The sequence below is a fragment of the Anolis sagrei genome, chromosome 3, assembly GCF_037176765.1.
Source record: "Anolis sagrei isolate rAnoSag1 chromosome 3, rAnoSag1.mat, whole genome shotgun sequence".
Lineage (NCBI taxonomy): Eukaryota > Metazoa > Chordata > Lepidosauria > Squamata > Dactyloidae > Anolis > Anolis sagrei.
The window spans coordinates 271,370,704-271,391,029 of NC_090023.1; the positions used below are offsets into that span (position 1 = coordinate 271,370,704).

The 20,326-nt window shown below is 47.1% G+C and overlaps 1 protein-coding gene across 1 annotated transcript in view; it reads left to right on the plus strand.

Moving 5' to 3' along the window:
- IL1RAP (interleukin 1 receptor accessory protein) overlaps positions 1-14,524 on the plus strand; it is a 199,930-nt gene extending 185,406 nt beyond the window's left edge. Inside the window, exon 11 of the mRNA XM_067466134.1 lies at positions 13,334-14,524. Within this exon, the coding sequence (XP_067322235.1) occupies positions 13,334-14,082 (749 nt within the window). The 3' untranslated portion in view covers positions 14,083-14,524. The remainder of the gene's footprint in view (positions 1-13,333) is intronic.
- The last annotated feature ends 5,802 nt before the right edge of the window (positions 14,525-20,326 follow it).

Below are 20,326 nucleotides of genomic sequence, written 5' to 3' on the forward strand. Positions count from 1 at the left end.
CTGGTCATCAGATGGTTATGAGTTGGTGATTTATGCAGACAGTATTTGTGGAGACAAAAGTCTGCAGGATGGAGGAGCTCCTCTCAAAGTTAAGTGCTTGGGTTCCTCTGATGGATGCTGACCCAGGTATCATCCATTGAGGGAATACTAACTGCCTCCATATGTTGATTGTCTACCCCACCACCCATAGTAGCAAGGTCTGCTCAAAGGGTCCAAGCAGGGCACCTCGCTCCCTCAGGTATTTGTCTGCCCATCCCATTGGAAGGGAGAGCCCATCCATAGGTTCAAAGCTTGGAGTTGCTAACAAAGTCTGGAAACTAATAGTAGGGACCCTCCAGATATTGGTGAGCATTTGCAAATCCCAGTATTCCTTCTCATTAGCCGTGTTGCCTGGCAACTTCTGGGACTTGCAACATCTGGAAGCCCACGGGATTCCCGTAATAGGGAGTCCTTCCCTTTCTGGCACTTGATAGACATTACCTAGAATCCCATAAGGGTCTTATTACACGTGTGCCTAATTCCTCTAAGGAAACAGTTGGATCTTTTTTGGTCCTGTGCATACTGCAGGTGTTGCTGCTTGCACATTGAGCGTGCATTCAGTTGCGTAGCAGTGCCATTCAACACAATGGGTTTGTAGTAATAACTTGTGTGCAAGTTTTCACATGTGCATCCCCAATGTTGGATTTTGGCCATTAGCTGCAGTTAGCTTCAATTTTTAGGATATGGATGACCACTGTGCAGGGTGTTTTTTATCTTTATTTTTCAGTGTTATTTCTTAAAGCAAATGCATCTACACCAGTGTTTCTCAACCTGGGGGTCGGGACCCCAGGAGGGGTCGCGAGGGGGTGTCAGAGGGGTCACCAAAGACCACAAGAAAACACCGTATTTTCTGTTGGTCATGGAGGTTCTGTGTGGGAAGTTTGGCCCAATTCAATCGTTGGCAGGGTTCAGAATGCTCTTTGATTGTAGGTGAACTATAAATCCCAGCAACTACAACTCACAAATGTCAAAGTCTATTTTCCCCAAACCCCACTAGTGTTTACATTTGGGCATATTGAGAATTCATGCTAAGTTTGGTCCAGATCCATCATTGTTTGAGTCCACAGTGCTCTCTGGATGTAGGTGAACTACAACTCCCAAAACTCAAGGTCAGTGCCCAGCAAACCCTTCCAGTATTTTCTCTTGGTTATGAGAGTTCTTTGTGCCAAGTTTGATTCAATTCCATCGTTGGTGGAGTTCAGAATGCTCTTTGATTGTAGGTTAACTTTAAATCCCCGCAACTACAACTCCCACAGGACAAAATCAATACCCTCCCCCAGTCCCACCAGTATTTTAATTTGGGTGTATTGGGTCTTTGTGCCAAATTTGGTCCAGTGTATGAAAATCCATCCTGCATATCAGATATTTACATTGCTATTCATAACAGCAGCAATTCATGACAGTTATGAAGTATCAATGAAACTAATTTTATGGTTGGGGGTCACCATAACATGAGGAAGCGTATTTAGGGGTCGTGGCGTTAGGAAGGTTGAGAACCACTGATCTACACAGTGCCAAGAAGGTCCACCTGAAACCTCAAATCATGGGTAATAGAACAAATGCTATTGAAATACAGGACTTCTGGTCCAAGAGTACCACAGGCCACTCTGGAAGAGCTAGAAAATGCCTATCATTTGTTGGATGTGGATAAATGAAATGGAAATTGGGGTCTAAGAGTTGCAATCCAACTTTTAAATAGTTAAGTTCTTGTGGGTTTTTTCGGGCTATATGGCCATGTTCTAGAGGCATTTCTCCTGACGTTTCACCTGCATCTATGGCAAGCATCCTCAGAGGTAGTGAGGTCTGTTGGAATTAGGACAATGGGTTTATATATCTGTGGAATGACCAGGGTGAGACTAAGGACTTTTGTCTGCTGGAGCTAGGTGTGAATATTTCAACTGACCACCTTGATTAGCATACAATGGGCTGACTGTGCCTACAGGCCAAGGGATACTCCACCTCAGACATCAGAAGAGCTGCAAGACCAAGAACAAGCCACGAGAGTAAAGATGAAGATCCACCCCGAGGAAAAGTGTTCTTGCCATATATCAAGGGAACCACTGATCGCAGAGGGAAGCTGATGAGGAAACACAACATACGAACCACCTACAGACCTACTAAGAAAATCCAACAAATGCTACGATCAGCAAAGGACAAGAGGGATCCTCTCACCTCTGCAGGAGTCTACCAATGTATACCATGCAGCTGTGGACAAGTCTACATAGGGACCACCAAACACAGTGCCCAAACAAGAATCCAGGAACATGAAAGGCACTGCAGACTACTTCAACCAGAGAAATCAGCCATAGCAGAGCACCTGATGAACCAACCTAGACACAGCATTTTATTTGAGAACACAAAAATGCTGGACCACTCTCACAACCACCATGTCAGAGTACACAGAGAAGCCATTGAAATCCACAAACATGTGGACAATTTCAACAGAAAGGAGGAAACCATGAAAATGAACAAGATCTGGCTACCAGTATTAAAAAATTCTAAAATTGCAACAGCAAAAACAGCAGAGAGGAAACAGGCAGGGACATCTAATCACCTTTCAAGAAGAGTTTTCTCCAGGCACAGTCAGCCCATTATATGCTAATCAGGTGGTCAGTTGAAACATTCACACCTAGCCCAACTTGAAAGGTAATTAGATATCCCTGCCTGTTTCCTCTCTGCTGTTTTTGCTGTTGCAATTTTAGAATTTTTTAATACTGGTAGCCAGATCCTGTTCATTGCCCCACCCTGGTCATTCCACAGATATATAAACCCTTTTTCCCAGTTCCAACAGACCTCACAACCTCTGAAGATGCTTGCCATAGATGCAGGCGAAACGTCAGGAGAAATGCCTCTAGAACATGGCCATATAGCCCAAAAAAACCCACAAGAACTGAGTGATTCCAGCCATGAAAGCCTTCGACAATACTTTTAAATAGTTCTTTCCCCTCTTCAAACCAAAAGTGGACTTTTAGCCTTATCAGGGTTTGCCCTCCATTTCATTGGTATTTTAATACTTAACCCTGACCCCAAAGTTGAGGCCAAGGGTTCTCTCAGGGCCACCAATTCATGTTTTATTTATTCATTTGTTAGCTAACAAGGGAATGGTTCCCCTCCACCACCACCTTCCCATATTTGTTTCATATCATCCATTTTGCATACTGATATTATTGCCTTGTTTACATATTTCCCTGTTTATTTGTGTGTTTTTTTTACATTTGCATTTTAATAAAACATTTATTTTGGTATTTTCCCATGCTTGTGTTTCTTATTTGTTCTCCATTTCTCATTTGCATGCTCATTTTATTGCCAAGGAAACTCAGTGACAGGTTCTCCTTAGGCTCTTGCAACTCATAAATGACTTTAAGGCACACAACAACAACAACAACAACAACAGTATTGTAGATCATAGCATCCTTAATTTTATTGGGCAGCAGCTGCAAGCGGCAGGGCTCTGTTCTCCTATCCATTGACGTGCAACTGGCTGGTCTTTCCTCCCTACTCCTATAAGCAATATGGGATGCAACAAAGGTAGGATCCCATCTGCAATTCCTCCTTGTACTGGAGGTTACTGGTGAAGGCAGTAGAATATTCCTTACTTTACTTAGGCGATCCCTCATTTTCCGAGGATGATTGTTTTCCAGTGTTCTTGTGGGTCCACATGTGGCTGTGGAGACCTATTCTTGCTCTGCATCTTCTTCCGCAGTGAGGGCATTGGTTTCCAGGTGGAAGGCGGTCTCGGTCGGGGTTGGCTTGACGCACTTTCCTCTTGGCATGCTTCTCCCTTTCGCCCTCCATTCGTGCCTCTTCAAATTCTTCAGCACTGCTGGTCACAGCTGACCTCCAGCTGGAGCGCTCAAGGACCAGGGCTTCCCAGTTCTCAGTGTCTATGCCACAGTTTTTAAGGTTGGCTTTGAGCCCGTCTTTAAATCTCTTTTCCTGTCCACCAACATTCCATTTTCCGTTCTTGAGTTTGGAGTAGAGCAACTGCTTTGGGAGACGGTGATCTGGCATCTGGACAACGTGGCCGGTCCAGCAGAGTTGTTGGCGGAGGACCATCGCTTCAATGCTGGTGGTCTTTGCTTCTTCCAGCACGCTGATGTTTGTCCGCCTGTCTTCCCAAGAGATTTGCAGGATTTTCCGGAGGCAGCGCTGATGGAATTGTTCCAGGAGTTGCATGTGACGTCTGTAGACAGTCCACGTCTTGCAGGAGTATAGCAGGGTTGGGAGGACAATAGCTCTATAAAAAAGCACCTTGGTATCCCTACGGATGTCCCGGTCCTCAAACACTCTCTGCTTCATTCGGAAAAATGCTGCGGAGGAGAACATCCCAGTAGATAGAGGAACAGACAATCTGCTGTCACAGCTTCTGCTGCCCAGAAAGGCAGGATCTGGGGAGACTTTGCAATTGCTTTGTATTCCTTCCACTATTGCATACACAAAGGTAATGAATATGAATCCACCATGAACACGCAATTCAGAGTATGCATTCCTAAATGTGGGTTCCAACCAACCTTTCAGAGTTTAGGCTCCTGTGGTTGGGGGAGGGTTTCTCTTTCCTGCCCAAAGCAGACCATTTAGCTCTCATAGAAAGTCCATCCTCAGAGTCCCAGCTGAAAGATCTTGGAGAACCATTCCCAATTGATGACACATGGTAGTTACCAATTAAGACTGCTCTGAGAATGGCCAAGCAGCTTTAAAGAAAGTTTCAAAAAAAAAAAACTATCCTGCACTTACAAGATGATGTTCACTCACAAAGAGATACATACACAGAGTTAACCACATCAAGAAGAGAAGAGCTTCAGAGACCAGGCAGATCAGAGTGTGATCTGTCTGGAGAGATTCCACTCTCCTTTTATAGCCACCTGGTGACTTGTCGTCAGTGAGGGACAAATGAATGATGGACAACAAGTTAAACATGAGCCAACAGTGTGATGCAGTGGCAAAAAAAGCTAATGGGATTTTGGCCTGCGTCAATAGGAGTCTAGTGTCTAGCTCCAGGGAAGTCATGCTCCTCATGCTCTGTTCTGCCTTGGTCAGACCACATCTGGAATATTGTGTCCCGTTATGGGCACCACAATTGAAGAGAGATATTGACAAGCTGGAATGTGTCCAGAGAAAGAGGGCAACTCAAATGATCAGGGGTCTGGAGAACAAGCCCTATGAGGAGCGGCTTAAAGAGCTGGCATGTTTAGCCTGCAGAAGAGAAGGCTGAGAGGAGATATGATAGCCATTTATAAATATGTGAGAGGAAGCCACAGGGAGGAGGAGGGAGCAAGCTTGTTTTCTGCTGGAGACTAGGACGCAATGGAAGAATAGCTTCAAACTGCAAGAAAGGAGATTCCATCTGAACATTAGGAGAGGAAGTCATGGGGATGAGAGCAAGCTTGTTTTCTGCTGCCCTGGAGACTAGGACGCAATGGTGCTGATTTATTTTTGTATTTATTTACTACATGTATATAATTTATTTATTTATTTATTATTCAAACTTATATGCTGCCACTCCCCTGGAGCTCGGAGTGGCTTACAAGAACAGGCTAAAATCTAACACAATTTAAAAACAATTTAAAACAATTTAAAAACAACAATATAAAAGATCAATAGCCTGGTGAAACTGGTATGTCTTACATGCCCTGCGGAAAGCTGATAAGTCCCGCAAGGCACGGACTTCGGGTGACAGAGTATTCCAGAGCGATGGTGCCACTGCTATAAAGGCTCTGCGCCTGGTTGCTGTTAGATGCAAGGTCTTGACATTGGGAATTTCCAATAGATCTTGGTCCTGAGAACGGAGGGATCTCTGGGGTTGGGAGGGGGAGAGGCGGTCCCTCAGGTACATCGGCCCCAGACCATGCAAGGCCTTCAAGGTGAGTACCATCACTTTGAAAGTGATCCGGTGCTCAATGGGTAACCAATGCAGCTGCAGTAAGATTGTGGTGATGTGGCATCTCATCGGAATTCCCGCAAGAAGCCGAGCAGCTGCGTTTTGTACCAACTTGAGCTTCCGGATCACCGACAGAGGAAGGCCAATGTAGAGGGCGTTACAGTAGTCCAGTCTTGAGATGACCGTGGCCTGGATCACCGTAGCTAGGTCGTCCCTGGACAGGGAGGGGGCCAGCCATCTAGCCTGCCGCAGGTGAAAGAAAGAAGGCGGTTTTGCTCACAGCGGAGACCTGGGCCTCCATCCTCAGCAGAGGGTCCAAAAGGACTCCCAGGCTCTTGACCAATGATGGCGGGCGTAGCGCCTCGCCATCCAGGGTGGGCAGCTGGAGATCCCCACTGCCTGGTCGACCCAGCCATAGGATCTCCGTCTTTGCTGGATTCACCCTCAACCTGCTGGCACGCAGCCATCCAGTCACAGCCTCGAGGCACTGATGGAAACAATCGGGTCCAGAGTCCGGTCGGCCTTCCATCTTCAGCACCAGCTGAGTGTCATCGGCATACTGGTAACACTCAAGCCCAAAACCTCGAACCAGCTGAGCAATTGGTCGCATATAGATGTTAAACAACAGAGGGGAGAGAGGAACCCCTCAAGAGAGAGGGGACCTCTCAGAGACCAGGCCTCCCCTCTCCACTCACTGTCCACGGTTGTGAAGAAAGGAGGACAGCCAGTTTAAAGCTTTCCCCCGGACTCCAACAACAGCAAGGCGGTGGGTCAAAAGATTGTGGTCGACTGTGTCAAATGCTGCTGTGAGATCCAATAACACAAGCAGCGCTGACCCACCCTGGTCAAGCTGGCATCGAAGGTGATCCGTGATGGAGACCAGCACAGTCTCTGTCCCATGCCCCGCACCGTCCTTCTCAACGGTATATATACCGTCCTTTTCAACCCGCAGGTGACTCAGTGTGGTTTACAGTCTGTACCAAGACCATAAAATGCAATTACAATACAATTAAAAACATTAAGATGATATAAAACCATAGCATAGTCAAAAAACATATATTATTAGGGTCTCCTTCTTAAAACATTGTCCAATCACATCATCCAACCATTCCATTTCCATATGTCTGTTACACGGTGTTTGTAAATGCCTGCTCAAAAAGCCAAGTATTGACTCTTTTCTGGACTGTTAAAAGGGAGGAGGCCAATCTGATATCCCTAGGGAGGACGTTCCATAGCCAAGGGGCCACCGCTGAGAAGGCCCTGTCTCTTGTCCCCACCAGTCATACTTGTGACGAAGGTGGGATCGAGAGCAGGGCCTCCCCAGACGATCTTAAAGTCCTGGAAGGTTCATAAAGAGACATCGGTTCAGACAGGTAAGTTAGGCCAGAACGGTTTAGGGCTTTGTAGGCTAAAGCCAGCACTTTGAATTGTGTCCGGTAGCAGCCTGGCAGCCACTGATTTGGGGTGCTGATTCAGTAAATTGCACTGGATAGACCACATTAGCTCATTTCTGATACAGAACATATGCCATCCAGTAGTCGCCATCTGCTTGCTCACAGAAAACCATGTTTAATCATCTAGAGCTGATGTGGTAGTACTAATTTTTCGTGGGTAGTCACCCTCTCCCCTCCTTACATCCTTGTTGCCTTGGCACTATAAGAGGGTTTCGCAAGACCAGTGGCTCTTGTTGCCACGTGGTTTCAAGGCAACAGTGTAGTAATGGTGAGGCCACAGACCATATTTTCATTCTTGCGGACCACTGGTGGGCCACAGACCACAGGTTGGGAACCACTGTTCTAAAGAGAAGAATTGTGGACGGGGGAGAATCCTTGCAGTTCAGGACATTTTCTGCACAAAATTTGCAGATGTCTGTTTCCCTGCACTTTCTACTCTAGAAACAAAATGGTCGACACCAGTGTTTCTCGACCTGGGGGTCGGACCCCTGTGGGGGTCACGAGGCGGGTGTCCGAGGGGTCGCCAAAAACAGTCAGAAAACACAGTATTTTCTGTTGGTCATGGGGGTTCTGTGAGGGAAGTTTGTCCCAATTCTATCATAGGTGGGGTTCAGAATGCTCTTTGATTGTAGGTTAACTATAAATCCCAGCAACTACAACTCCCAAATGTCAAGGTCAATTTTCCACAAACTCCACCAGTGTTCACATTTGGGCATATTGAGCATTCATGGCAAGTATGGTACAGATCCATCATTGGGTTGTTGTAGGTTTTTTTGGGCTATATGGCCATGGTCTAGAGGCATTCTCTCCTGACGTTTCGCCTGCATCTATGGCAAGCATCCTCAGAGGTAGTGAGGTCTGTTGGAACGAGGAAAAAGGGGTTTATATATCTGTGGAATGACCAGGGTGGGACAAAGGACTCTTGTCTGCTGGAGCTAGGTGTGAATGTTTAAACTGACCACCTTGATTAGCATATAATGGCCTGACAGTGCATAGAGCAAACTTTTGTTGAGAGGCTATTAGATTTCCTTGTTTGTTTCCTCTCTGTTGTTGTGCTGTTGTACTTTTAGAGTTTTTAATACTGGTAGCCAGATGTTTTCCTAATTCCAACAGACCTCACTACCTCTGAGGAAGCTTGCCATAGATGCAGGCGAAACGTCAGGAGAGAATGCCTCTACACCGTGGCCATATAGCCCGAAAAAAACCTACAACAACCCAGTGATTTCGACCATGAAAGCCTTCGACAAGATCCATCATTGTCTGAGTCCACAGTGCTCTCTGGATGTAGGTGTACTACAACTCCAAAATGCAAGGTCAATGCCCACCAAACCCTTCCAGTATTTTCTCTTGGTCATGGGAGAACTGGGTGACAAGTTTGGTTCAGTTCCGTGGTTTGTGGAGTTTAGAATGTTCTTTGATTGTAGGTGAACTGTAAATCCCAGCAACTACAACTCCCAAATGACAAAATCAATTCCCTTCTCAACCCTACCAGTATTCAAATTTGGGCTTATTGGATATCTATGCCAAATTTGGTCCACTGAATGAAAATACATCCTGCATATGAGATATTTACATTACAATTCATGAGAGTAGCAAAATTGCAGTTATGGAGTAGCGACAAAAATAATGTTCTGGTTGGGGGTCACCACAACATGAGGAACTGTATTAAGGGGTCACGGCATTCAGAAGGTTGAGAACCACTGGTCTACATACACAAAAGGCAGCAACCATTCTGCACAGAATTATATTCATAGATTCTGTTCAGGAAACAGTGTGAGAACTTACTCTAAGCAAAATTTGACATGGTTGTTTCACCCAGACAGCAGCATATTTTTTTCTGGAAAGAATATTGCCTGCACAAAATATATTCAATATTGGGTTGTTGTAGGTTTTTTTGGGCTATATGGCCATGATCTAGAGGCATTCTCTCCTGACGTTTCGCCTGCATCTGTGGCAAGCATCCTCAGAAGTAGTGAGGTCTGCTGGAACTAGGAAAATGGGTTTATATATCTGTGGAATGACCAGGGTGGGACAAAGGACTCTTGTCTGCTGGAGCTAGGTGTGAATGTTTCAACTGATCACCTTGATTAGCATATAATGACCTGACTGTGCCTGGAACCAACTTTTGCTGAGAGGTGATGTCCACCATGCAGCTGTGGACAAGTCTACATAGGGACCACCAAATGTAGCAGCATTGCCCAGACACGAATCAAGGAACATGAAAGGCCCTACAGACTATTTCAACCAGAGAAATCAGCCATAGCAGAGCACCCGAGGAACCAACCCGGACACAGCAGATTATTGGAGAACACAGAAATGCTGGACCACTCTCACAACCACTATGTCAGACCACACAGAGAGGCCATTGAAATCCACAAGAAGCATGTGGACAATTTCAACAGAAAGGAGGAAACCATGAACATGAACAAAATCTAGCTACCAGTATAAAAAAAAAACTCTAAAATTACAACAGCACAACAACAGAGAGGAAACAAACAAGGACATCTAATCACCTCTCAACAAAAGTTTGCTCCAGGCTGGATGGCCATCTGTTGGGGGTGCTTTAAACACTATTGTCCTGCTTCTTGGCAGAGTGGGGTTGGACTGGATGGCCCATAAGGTCTATTCCAACTTTATGATTCCATAAAATGTTTTGACCTTCAGCTCCCAGAAATCCTAATGCCTACTAAACTGCTTGGGATTTTTGGGAGTTGTAGGTCAAAGCACTAGGGAACCCAAAGGTTGAGAACGAGTGACCTAGAGGATACAAGAGACAGTGATCCAGGTTAAAACCATTGCTAGCAGTTGGGCAATGAAACAGGACCAGAAACTGTGATGGTTCCCATCTCTCCTGTTTTTCAGTTGTAAACATGGGAGTAAAGTGTGATAAGAGGCAGGAGCTCTGAACAGGATGGCTGGCCTGAGATCAGAGTTCCCTCCTTTCAGGGCATTTCTGCCTCCTTTCAATCCTGGAAAATGTGATGAGCTCCATGCCTCTCCCTGCTAGGAAAGAGACTGAAGTCTTCTACGAGGGGGAAATGTCTCAATGGGATGAGGTTGATTAATGGAGTCCCCTCCTTTCAGGACACTTCTGCCTTTTTCCAACCCCAGAGGGCAATGCATGATGGTCGGAAGTAGTTTAACTCATGTGATGAGCTCCGTACCTCTCCATGCTTGAAAAGAAACTGAAGTGTCCTACCAGGGGGAAATGTCTCAATGGGATGAGGTCGATTGGGGGAGTTGCCTCCTTTCATGACACTTCTGTCTCTTTCCAACCCCGGAGAGTGATGCATGAGGGCCGGAAGTAGTTTAACTCATGTGATGAGCTCCATGCCCCTCCATGCTTGAAAAGAGGCTGAAGTGTCCTACCAGGGGGAAATGTCTCAATGGGATGAGGTTGATTGGCGGAGTTGCCTCCTTTCAGGACAGTTCTGCCTCTTTCCAAACCCGGAGGGCTATGCATGACAACCAGAAGTAGTTTAACTCATGTGATGAGCTCCATACCCCTCCATGCTTGAAAAGAGGCTGGAATGTCTCAATGGGATGAGGTTGATTGGTGGAGTTGCCTCCTTTCAGGTCACTTCTGCCTCTTTCCAACCCTGGAGGGTGATGCATGATGGCCAGAAGTAGTTTAACTCATGTGATGAGCTCTGTGCCTCTCCATGCTTGAAAAGAGGCTGAAGTGTCCTACCAGGGGAAAATGTCTCAATGGGATGAGGTCAATTGGTGGAGTTGCCTCCTTTCAGGACACTTCTGCCTCTTTCTAACCCCGGAGGGTGATGCATGATGGCTGGAAGTAGTTTAACTCATGTGATGAGCTCCATACCCCTCCATGATTGAAAAGAGGCTGGAATGTCTCAATGGGATGAGGTTGATTGGCGGAGTTGCTTCCTTTCAGGACACTTCTGTCTCTTTCCAACCCCGGAGGGTGATGCATGGTGGCCAGAAGTAGTTTAACTCATGTGATGAGCTCCATGCCCCTCCATGCTTGAAAAGAGGCTGAAGTGTCCTACCAGGGTGGAAATGTCTCCATGTGATGAGGTTGATTGGTGGAGTTCCCTCCTTTCAGGACACTTCTGCCTCTTTCCAACCCCAGAGGGTGATGCATGACAACCAGAAGGAGTTTAACTCATGTGATGAGCTCCGTGCCCTTCCATGCTTGAAAAGAGGCTGAAATGTTCTACCAGGGGGGAAATGTCTCCATGTGATGAGGTTGATTGGAGGACTTGCCTCCTTTCAGGACACTTATTCATTTATTTATTTAGAAGTTTTGTATACCGACCTTCTCACCTCTCTTGAGGGACTCAGACCGGTTTCCAACCATAATATCACATACAGTCAATAAAACATCATACTTCATATTACAATAAAACATTAAAACATTAAAACAGCAATTACATTCAATAAATACAATGGTCAGTCGTCCCACTAAAATCGATGTTCATCATCCTCCATCCATATCTCGGGGTGTTGGCTCACTCGTCAAATGCCTGTCTCCACAACCACGTCTTCACCTGCTTCCTGAAAGTCAGGATAGAAGGGGCAGTTCTGATCTCTGGTGGGAGAGAGTTCCAGAGTTGAGGGGCCACCACCGAGAAGGTCCTGTCCCTTGTCCCCACCAGACGTGCTTGTGAGGCCGGTGGGACCGAGAGCAAGGCCTCTCCAGACGATCTTAATAATCTTGATGGTTCACAGGGGAGAATACGTTCGGAGAGGTAAACAGGGCCAGAGTCGTTTAGGGCTTTATAGGTTAACACCAGCACTTTGAATTGTGCTCGGAAGCTAATCGGCAGCCAGTGGAGCTGGTGTAACAGCGGAGTGGTGTGCTCCCTGTACCCAGCACCCGTTAGTAGTCTAGCTGCCGAGCGTTGGACTAACTGCAGCTGCCGAGCGTTGGACTTAACTGCAGCTTCCAGGCAGTCTTCAGAGGCAACACCACTTCTGCCTCTTTCCAACCCCGGAGGGTGATGCATGATGGCTGGAAGTAGTTGAACTCATGTCATAGAATCATAGAATCATAGAATCAAAGAGTTGGAAGAGACCTCATGGGCCATCCAGTCCAACCCCCTGCCAAGAAGCAGGAATATTGCATTCAAATCACCCCTGACAAATGGCCATCCAGCCTCTGTTTAAAAGCTTCCAAAGAAGGAGCCTCCACCACATTCCGGGGCAGAGAGTTCCACTGCTGAACGGCTCTCACAGTCAGGAAGTTCTTCCTCATGTTCAGATGGAATCTCCTCTCTTGTAGTTTGAAGCCATTGTTCCCTTGCGTCCTAGTCTCCAAGGAAGCAGAAAACAAGCTTGCTCCCTCCTCCCTGTGGCTTCCTCTCACATATTTATACATGGCTATCATATCTCCTCTCAGCCTTCTCTTCTTCAGGCTAAACATGCCCAGCACCTTAAGCCGCTTCTCATAGAGCTTGTTCTCCAGACCCTTGATCCTTTTAATCGCTCTCCTCTGGACACATTCCAGCTTGTCAATATCTCTCTTGAATTGTGGTGCCCAGAATTGGACACAATATTCCAGGTGTGGTCTAACCAGAGCAGAATAGAGGGGTAGCATTACTTCCTTAGATCTAGACACTATGCTCCTCTTGATGCAGGCCAAAATCCCATTGGCTTTTTTTGCCGCCACATCACATTGTTGGCTCATGTTTAACTTGTTGTCCACGAGGACTCCAAGATCTTTTTCACACATACTGCTCTCGAGCCAGGCATTGTCCCCCATTCTGTATCTTTGCATTTCGTTTTTTCTGCCAAAGTGGAGTATCTTGCATTTGTCACTGTTGAACTTCTGTGATGACCTCCATGCCTCTTCCTGCTTGAAAAGTGTCCTACCAGGGGAAATGTCTCAATGTGATAAGGTGGTATGAGTCTATGATTCTAACTTTGCAATTCTGCACTGATGATGCAGCCCCTCCAATGACCTTTCCCCCTCCTTCTTTCCTGCTCTTTCCTGCAGACATAACGGAGGCCATCTTCGACTTCATCCAACGGAGCCGCAAGATGGTGGTGGTGCTGAGCCCGGAGTACTTGCTGGAGAAGAGCGTCAGCATGCTGGAGTTCAAGCTGGGCCTGCTGTGCCAGAACCACATTGCCACCAGGCTGGTGGTGGTGGAGTACCGGCCACTCCAGCGCTCCCACCCCAACGTCCAGCAGCTGCGGGAGTCGGTGCCCTTCGTGACCTGGAAGGGAGAGCGCTCCAAGCGGCCGGGCTCCAAGTTCTGGAAGGCGTTGCGCCTGGCCTTGCCCTTGCGCAGCCTGAGTGCCATGGCAGGGGCCACCTGGAACGAGAGCTGCTCCTCCCATTCGGACATCAGCCCGGACCACGTCCAGAAGAAGAAGGGCCGCTTGAAAGGGCCCTCTGCTGCCTCCGCCCCACTGCCCCAGCCACAGGGGCCGGCCATCCCCGTCCAAAGAGGGGTGGCCCCATTGCCCAGGCTCAAAACCAAGGACCATGGCAAGCCTTTCCTGGCTTGCCGCTGCTGTGTGACCTATTGCAACGAGAACCATCACAAACTTGGGGGCCACAGCCAAACCGTGGCCAAGGCCAAGCGGGAGACGCAGTTCTCCAGGCCGCTGGCTGGAAGCTGCGTGGGACGGAGAGTTTCCAACAGCGAGAAGCAGCCGCCTCCAGCCTCGCAGCCGCCTGAGCTCGGCCTCCGCCATTACGCGGACTTGTCCAACAACAATGACTTTTATGTCCTCTAGCCAGCGCTTGGAACATAAGTATTGAAATGCATCTCCGTCCCTGCATTCAGGGACAAAGGAAAGAGGGTTTGCCTCTGGTTAAGGGTGGCCTTTGGGGGATAAGGGAAGGAATGAAGAGAGCGATGGACTGGCACCCAAAAGTGCCCAGGGAGCTTTCCAAAGTATTTGGAGTATCTGCTTCCTTCTAAAGAAGGTCTGCAAATGGGAAACATTTCCGATCTTCTTTTATGGCTGGAATAGAAGTGTGGAAACAGGTCTCCGTCCCTAGAGTCAGGAGGCTTGTTGACACTGACTGTTTGGAGTTGGGTTCAGAACCAGTTTGACAGAAGCTGTGCAAAAATGATCGCATTGACATGTCTGGGAGAGGTTTCAGGTCAGGAAGGAGATGACAATAACATCAAAATGGTGGGTTGTTGTAGTTTTTTCGGGGTATATAGCGATGGTCTAGAGGCATTCTCTCCTGACGTTTCGCCTGCATCTATGGCAAGCATCCTCAGAGGTAGTGAGGTCTGTTGGAATTAGGAAAAAGGGTTTATATATCTGTGGAATGACCAGGGTGGGACAAAGGACTCTTGTCTGCTGGAGCTAGGTGGGAATGTTTCAACTGACCACCTTGATTAGCATATAATGGCCTGACAGTGTCTCAGGCAAACTTTTGTTGAGAGGTGATTAGATGTCCTTGTTAGTTTCCTCTCTGTTGTTGTGCATACAAACTATCTACAGACCCACCAAGAAAATCTAACAAATGCTACGTTCAGCAAAGGACAAGAGGGATCCTCTCACCTCTGCAGGAGTCTACCGTGTACCATGCAGCTGTGGACAAGTCTTCATAGGGACCACCAAACGCAGCAACATTGCCCAACACACGAATGAAGGAACATGAAAGGCACGTCAGACTACTTCAACCAGAGAAATCAGCCATAGCAGAGCACGTGATGAACCAGCCTGGACACAGCATATTATTTGAGAACACAGAAATGCTGGACCACTCTCACAACCACCATGTCAGACTACACAGAGAAGCCATTGAAATCCACAAGAAGCAGGTGGACAATTTCAACAGAAAGGAAGAAACCATGAAAATGAACAAAATCTGGCTACCAGTATTAAAAAACTCTAAAATTACAACAGCACAACAACAGAGAGGAAACAAACAAGGACATCTAATCACCTCTCAACAAACGTTTGCTTGAGGCACTGTCAGTCCATTATATGCTAATCAAGGTGGTCAGTTGAAACATTCACACCTAGCTCCAGCTGAATGGAGAATGGAGAGTGTATGCTGCATGCTATTGCTTTCCAAAGGCTTTGAACTACAGCTCTCATCAATCCTGGCTTGGCAATGGTTGAGGAAGTTGTCAAAGGCTTTCATGGCCGGAATCACTGGGTTTTTGTAGGTTTTTTCGGGCTATATGGCCATGTTCTAAAGGCATTTTCTCCTGACGTTTCGCCTGCATCTATGGCAAGCATCCTCAGAGGTAGTGAGGTCTGTTGGAACTCTAAAAACTCTAAAATTAGAACAGCACAACAACAGAGAGGAAACAACCAAGGACATCTAATCACCTCTCAACAAAAGATTGCTCCAGGCACAAATGCTAATCAAGGTGATCAGTTGAAACATTCATACCTAGCTCCAGCAGACAAGAGTCCTTTGTCCCACCCTGGTCATTCCACAAATATATAAACCCTTTTTTCCTAGTTCCAACAGACCTCACTACCTCTGAGGATGCTTGCCATAGATGCAGGCGAAACGTCAGGAGAAAATGCCTCTAGAACATGGCCATATAGCCCGGAAAGCCTACAACTCAGTTGAGGAAGTTGTATTCCAAAACAGTTTAAGTCAGGATGGAACATATTTCTGCACCAATTTATGTGTATGTGTCTGCACTGTGAAAGCAATGTAGTGTGATACCATTTCAACTGCTATAGAATCATAGAATCCTAGAATCCAAGATTTGGAAGAGACCTCCTGGGCCATCCAGTCCAACCCCATTCTGCCAAGAAGCAGGAATATTGCATTCAAATCATCCCTGACAGATGGCCATCCAGCCTCTGTTTAAAAGCTTCCAAAGAAGGAGCCTCCACCACGCTCCAGGGCAGAGAGTTCCACTACTGAACGGCTCTCACAGCCAGGAGGTTCTTCCTCATGTTCAGATGGAATCTCCTCTCTTGTACTTTGAAGCCATTGTTCCATTGCGTCCTAGTCTCCAGGGAAGCAGAAAACAAGATTGCTCCCTCCTCCCTGTGACTTCCTCTCACACATTTATACATGGCTATCATTTCTCCTCTCAGCCTTCTCTTCTTCAGGCTAAACATGCCCAGCTCCTTAAGCCACTCCTCATAGGGTTTGTTCCCAGATCATTGATCATTTTAGTCGCCCTCCTCTGGCTATGGCTCAATGCTATCCAATCTTGGGAGATGTGCAAGAAAGTGCAGCAAACTACAACTCTCAGGATCCCGTAGCAGTTCAAGTGGTGCCAAACTGCATTCCTTGTACAGTGCAGACACAGCCTTGTGTTTCCTGTACCTTTCAAATCTGGAGAGGGTTTTTCTGGGTTAGTCAAGGGCTCAAGTCAAAACACCAAAACAAAAAATAAGATTGGTTTGCTGGTGAAAAAAACAAACAATAATGTACAAAATTCAATTTAATGATGTGTTTCGGTTTTTTGTTTTTCAAGGGGTTGATGACAATTAAGATATTTCATTTGGAAAACTTGGTGGCTTTTGCGTTGGCAGTGTTGCCATATTAAAAGGCATTTTGGTAAATGGTTTTTAAACACGTTTTCCTTTTTGAAGATGGAGGAAAAAAAATCTGGCAAGATGTTTGAAACACTATGGTTTGGAATTAAAGGATTTTCTTTTATTTCTGGGAAAGCTTTCCAAACCTCTGTGTTTTCGCACTGTGGTTAATTATTGCCTGTTTCTCCAATGTGCTTCTCTTCTGTAGGTTGGTTTCTTGGCATCAGCAGCAAACCCCAGGATTCCTTTGCATTGTGTCACGGCAATTAAACTGATGTCAAACTGCATTCATTCCACAGTGCAGATGCATCCCTCATTACCATTCTAACTGCCATTGCTCCATTTAGGGTTCTTTTGCTATTTCAGTTTAGTCCTTTTGTGTTGTCATGCGCTGGGCCTATAATAATTGTCTTTTGAACAGGACGTGCTCTTTGTGCCCAGCAGGAAGCTAGGGTGCCTCGAGTGAGAGGCCTAAGGATTTTCCTATATAAAAGTCTCTAGATGCTTGAAAAGTTTATCAAAGTCCTTTATTATTGCTTAAATCTTCAACAAACAATCAAATGATTTTTATTTATTTATTTATTTATTTACTGCATTTGTTGACCGCCGTTCTCAGCCCTAGGGCGACTCACGGCGGTGTACAACATATAAAAACAGTTTACAATAAGGCAATAACACAACAAAATATCAACATAACTATCAATAATACAACAATAATACAAATTACACTAAATCATCCGCACCGTCTCATCTTAGAATCATAAACGAATCTCGTAATCCATATTCCGTTCCAGTCGTCATTGCCAATTGTTGGAGCACTTAGTCAAACGCCTTCTCAAATAACCATGTCTTTAGGCTCTTGCGGAATGTCATAAGGGAGGGCGCCTGTCTGATGTCTGCAGGGAGGGTGTTCCACAGCCGGGGGGCCACCACCGAGAAGGCCCTATCCCTCATCCCCGCCAGACGTGCCTGTGAGGCAGGCGGGATCGAGAGAAGGGCCTCCCCAGACGATCTCAAGGTCCTCGTGGGCTCATAGGCCGAGATGCGGTCAGAAAGGTATTTTGGGCCGGAACCGTTTAGGGCTTTGTAGGCCAACACCAGCACCTTAAATTGAGCCCGGTAGCAGATCGGCAGCCAGTGGACCTGGAACAAAAAGGGTGTTGTGTGCTCCCTGCGTCCCGCTCCTGTTAGTAACATGGCTGCCGCGTGCTGGACTAGCTGTAGCTTCCGGGCCGTCTTCAAGGGCAGCCCCACGTGAGAGCGTTGCAGTAGTCAAGGCGGGATGTGACCACAGCGTGTACTACCGTGACCAAGTCAGACTTCCCGAGGTACGGGCGCAGCTGGCGCACGAGCCTGAGCTGTGCAAATGCTCCCCTGGTCACCGCTGAAACCTGGGGGTCCAGGCTCAACGATGAATCCAGGGTCACACCCAAGCTGCGAACCTGCGCCTTCAAGGGGATTGCGACCCCGTCCAACACAGGCTGTAACCCTATACCCTGTTCGGCCTTGCGACTGACCAGGAGTACCTCTGTCTTGTCTGGATTTAATTTCAGTTTGTTCGCCCTCATCCAGACCATTACAGCGGCCAGGCACCGGTTCAGGACCTCGACGGCCTCCTTAGTAGCAGGTGGGAAGGAGTGACAGAGTTGGACATCATCTGCGTACAGATGACACCGCACCCCGAAACTCCGGATGATCTCACCCAGCGGCTTCATGTAGATATTAAACAGCATGGGGGGCAGTATAGAGCCCTGTGGAACCCCACAAGTCAAAGGCTGTGGCGTTGAACAGGTGTCCCCCAATAACACCTTCTGGGTGCGGCCCTCCAGAAATGACCGGAGCCACTGCAGAACAGCATTTGTTTGATTTGATCTTTATCAAATCAAACAAATGCTCCTTAACTTGTCTACAATAGATAGGCACCTTGCTTGGAGAAATGTTTCTATCCTTTACGAGGAAAACCCTTTTTAACCCCTCTCTGGCAATCTGCTTTCTATGCTTGCTGGTGTGGGCTCTACTCCCAGCTCCAATTGCTTCTGGTTACCCGAGTAGACCTACCAGTCCAGGCTCTGTAGATTCTCCAGCTGGAGTTCTTTTGGCTCTTTTTCGTTAAAGATGTGGAGCTGTTTTCCCTGGATGCTTTAGGGCTGTTTCTCCCGGATGTTGTGAGAAACGAAGCTTGTCTACAGATAGAGCTGATCCACGTCCTGTAGCTAAGCTTTCCACTATAAGACTGAATAAAAATGGTTCCCTTTCCCTCCCAGAGACCTGGAAAAAGGGGCGGAACCAAAACTTAACAATGATAGACAGGTGGCTAGCCCTATAACTGCAAACCAAGGGAAATCACCTTTTGCAAAATGCATGGAACCTTGGAATGTATGCAAACACTCAATAGGAAGTAATGAAGTTGGAGCTCCTGGTACAGCCGTACCAGCACACCTTTGAATTTTCTGATAGAAAGCTCCTACAGTTCAATAGCTCAGAAGAATGGACAAGAGCCTTTTAAAAGAAGCTCTGTGGGGCAGAGCTAGGATTGAGAATCTGCAAGTTGCTTCTGATGTGAGAAAATTGGCCTTCTGCAAGGACGTTGCCTGGGGACTCCTGGATGTTTTGATGTTTTATCATCCTTGTGAGAAGCTTCTCTCATGTCCCTGCATGGGGAGCTGGAACTGACAGATGGGAGCTCAATCCGCACTCCCCAGATTTGAACTGCCAACCTGTTGGTCAGCAATCCTGTCATCACAAGGGTTTAACCCATTGCCCCACCAGGATTGCTGACCAGCACAATGAGTTAAACCCTTGTGCAGGCTATGCAGAGGAGGCCCTAGGTAATTTTCAACGGTAAGCAAACAGTATTTTGGCACCACGCCCCCCGCAACCAATAATTGATATATATTTTCTGTTTGTCGTGGGAGTTCTGTGTGCCATATTTGGTTCAATTCCATCATTGGTGGAGTTCAGAATGCTCTTTGATTGTAGGTGAACTATACATCCCAGTAACTATACTTGCCACACTTGCTCCCTTGCCTGGCCCACTTTGGGTCCCGAGGCGTGCCTAAAGACCCCGACGTGTGCACCAAAAGTCACCTCTTCTCCTGACTTTCTCCTCAGCCATTGGGACCAAGAGAGAGACACAGACAGACAGACAGACAGAGAGAGAGACAGAGGTGGAGATGTCCACCTTTCCTGAAGGTAGGTGCAAAAACAAAGGAGGGAGCGAAGGTGGGAGATACCTCCAGCCAGAGGGGCTCCCTCTCTCTCTCTCTCTCTCTTGGTCCCAATGGCTGAAGAGTAAGTCAGGAGAAGAAGCGACTTTTGGTGCGCACGCTGGGGTCTTCAAACATGCCTCCGGACCCAAAGTGGGCCAGGCGCGGCGGCTCCGCCCCTTAGCCCACCCACGGATTGGGGAGAGGAGAGCGCTGGGGGATCAGGAAAGGGAGCCAGTCATGGGGAACGGATCGCACGCGGAGAACAGTTGAGCGCCATCTCTGCTCGCGCACCCGGT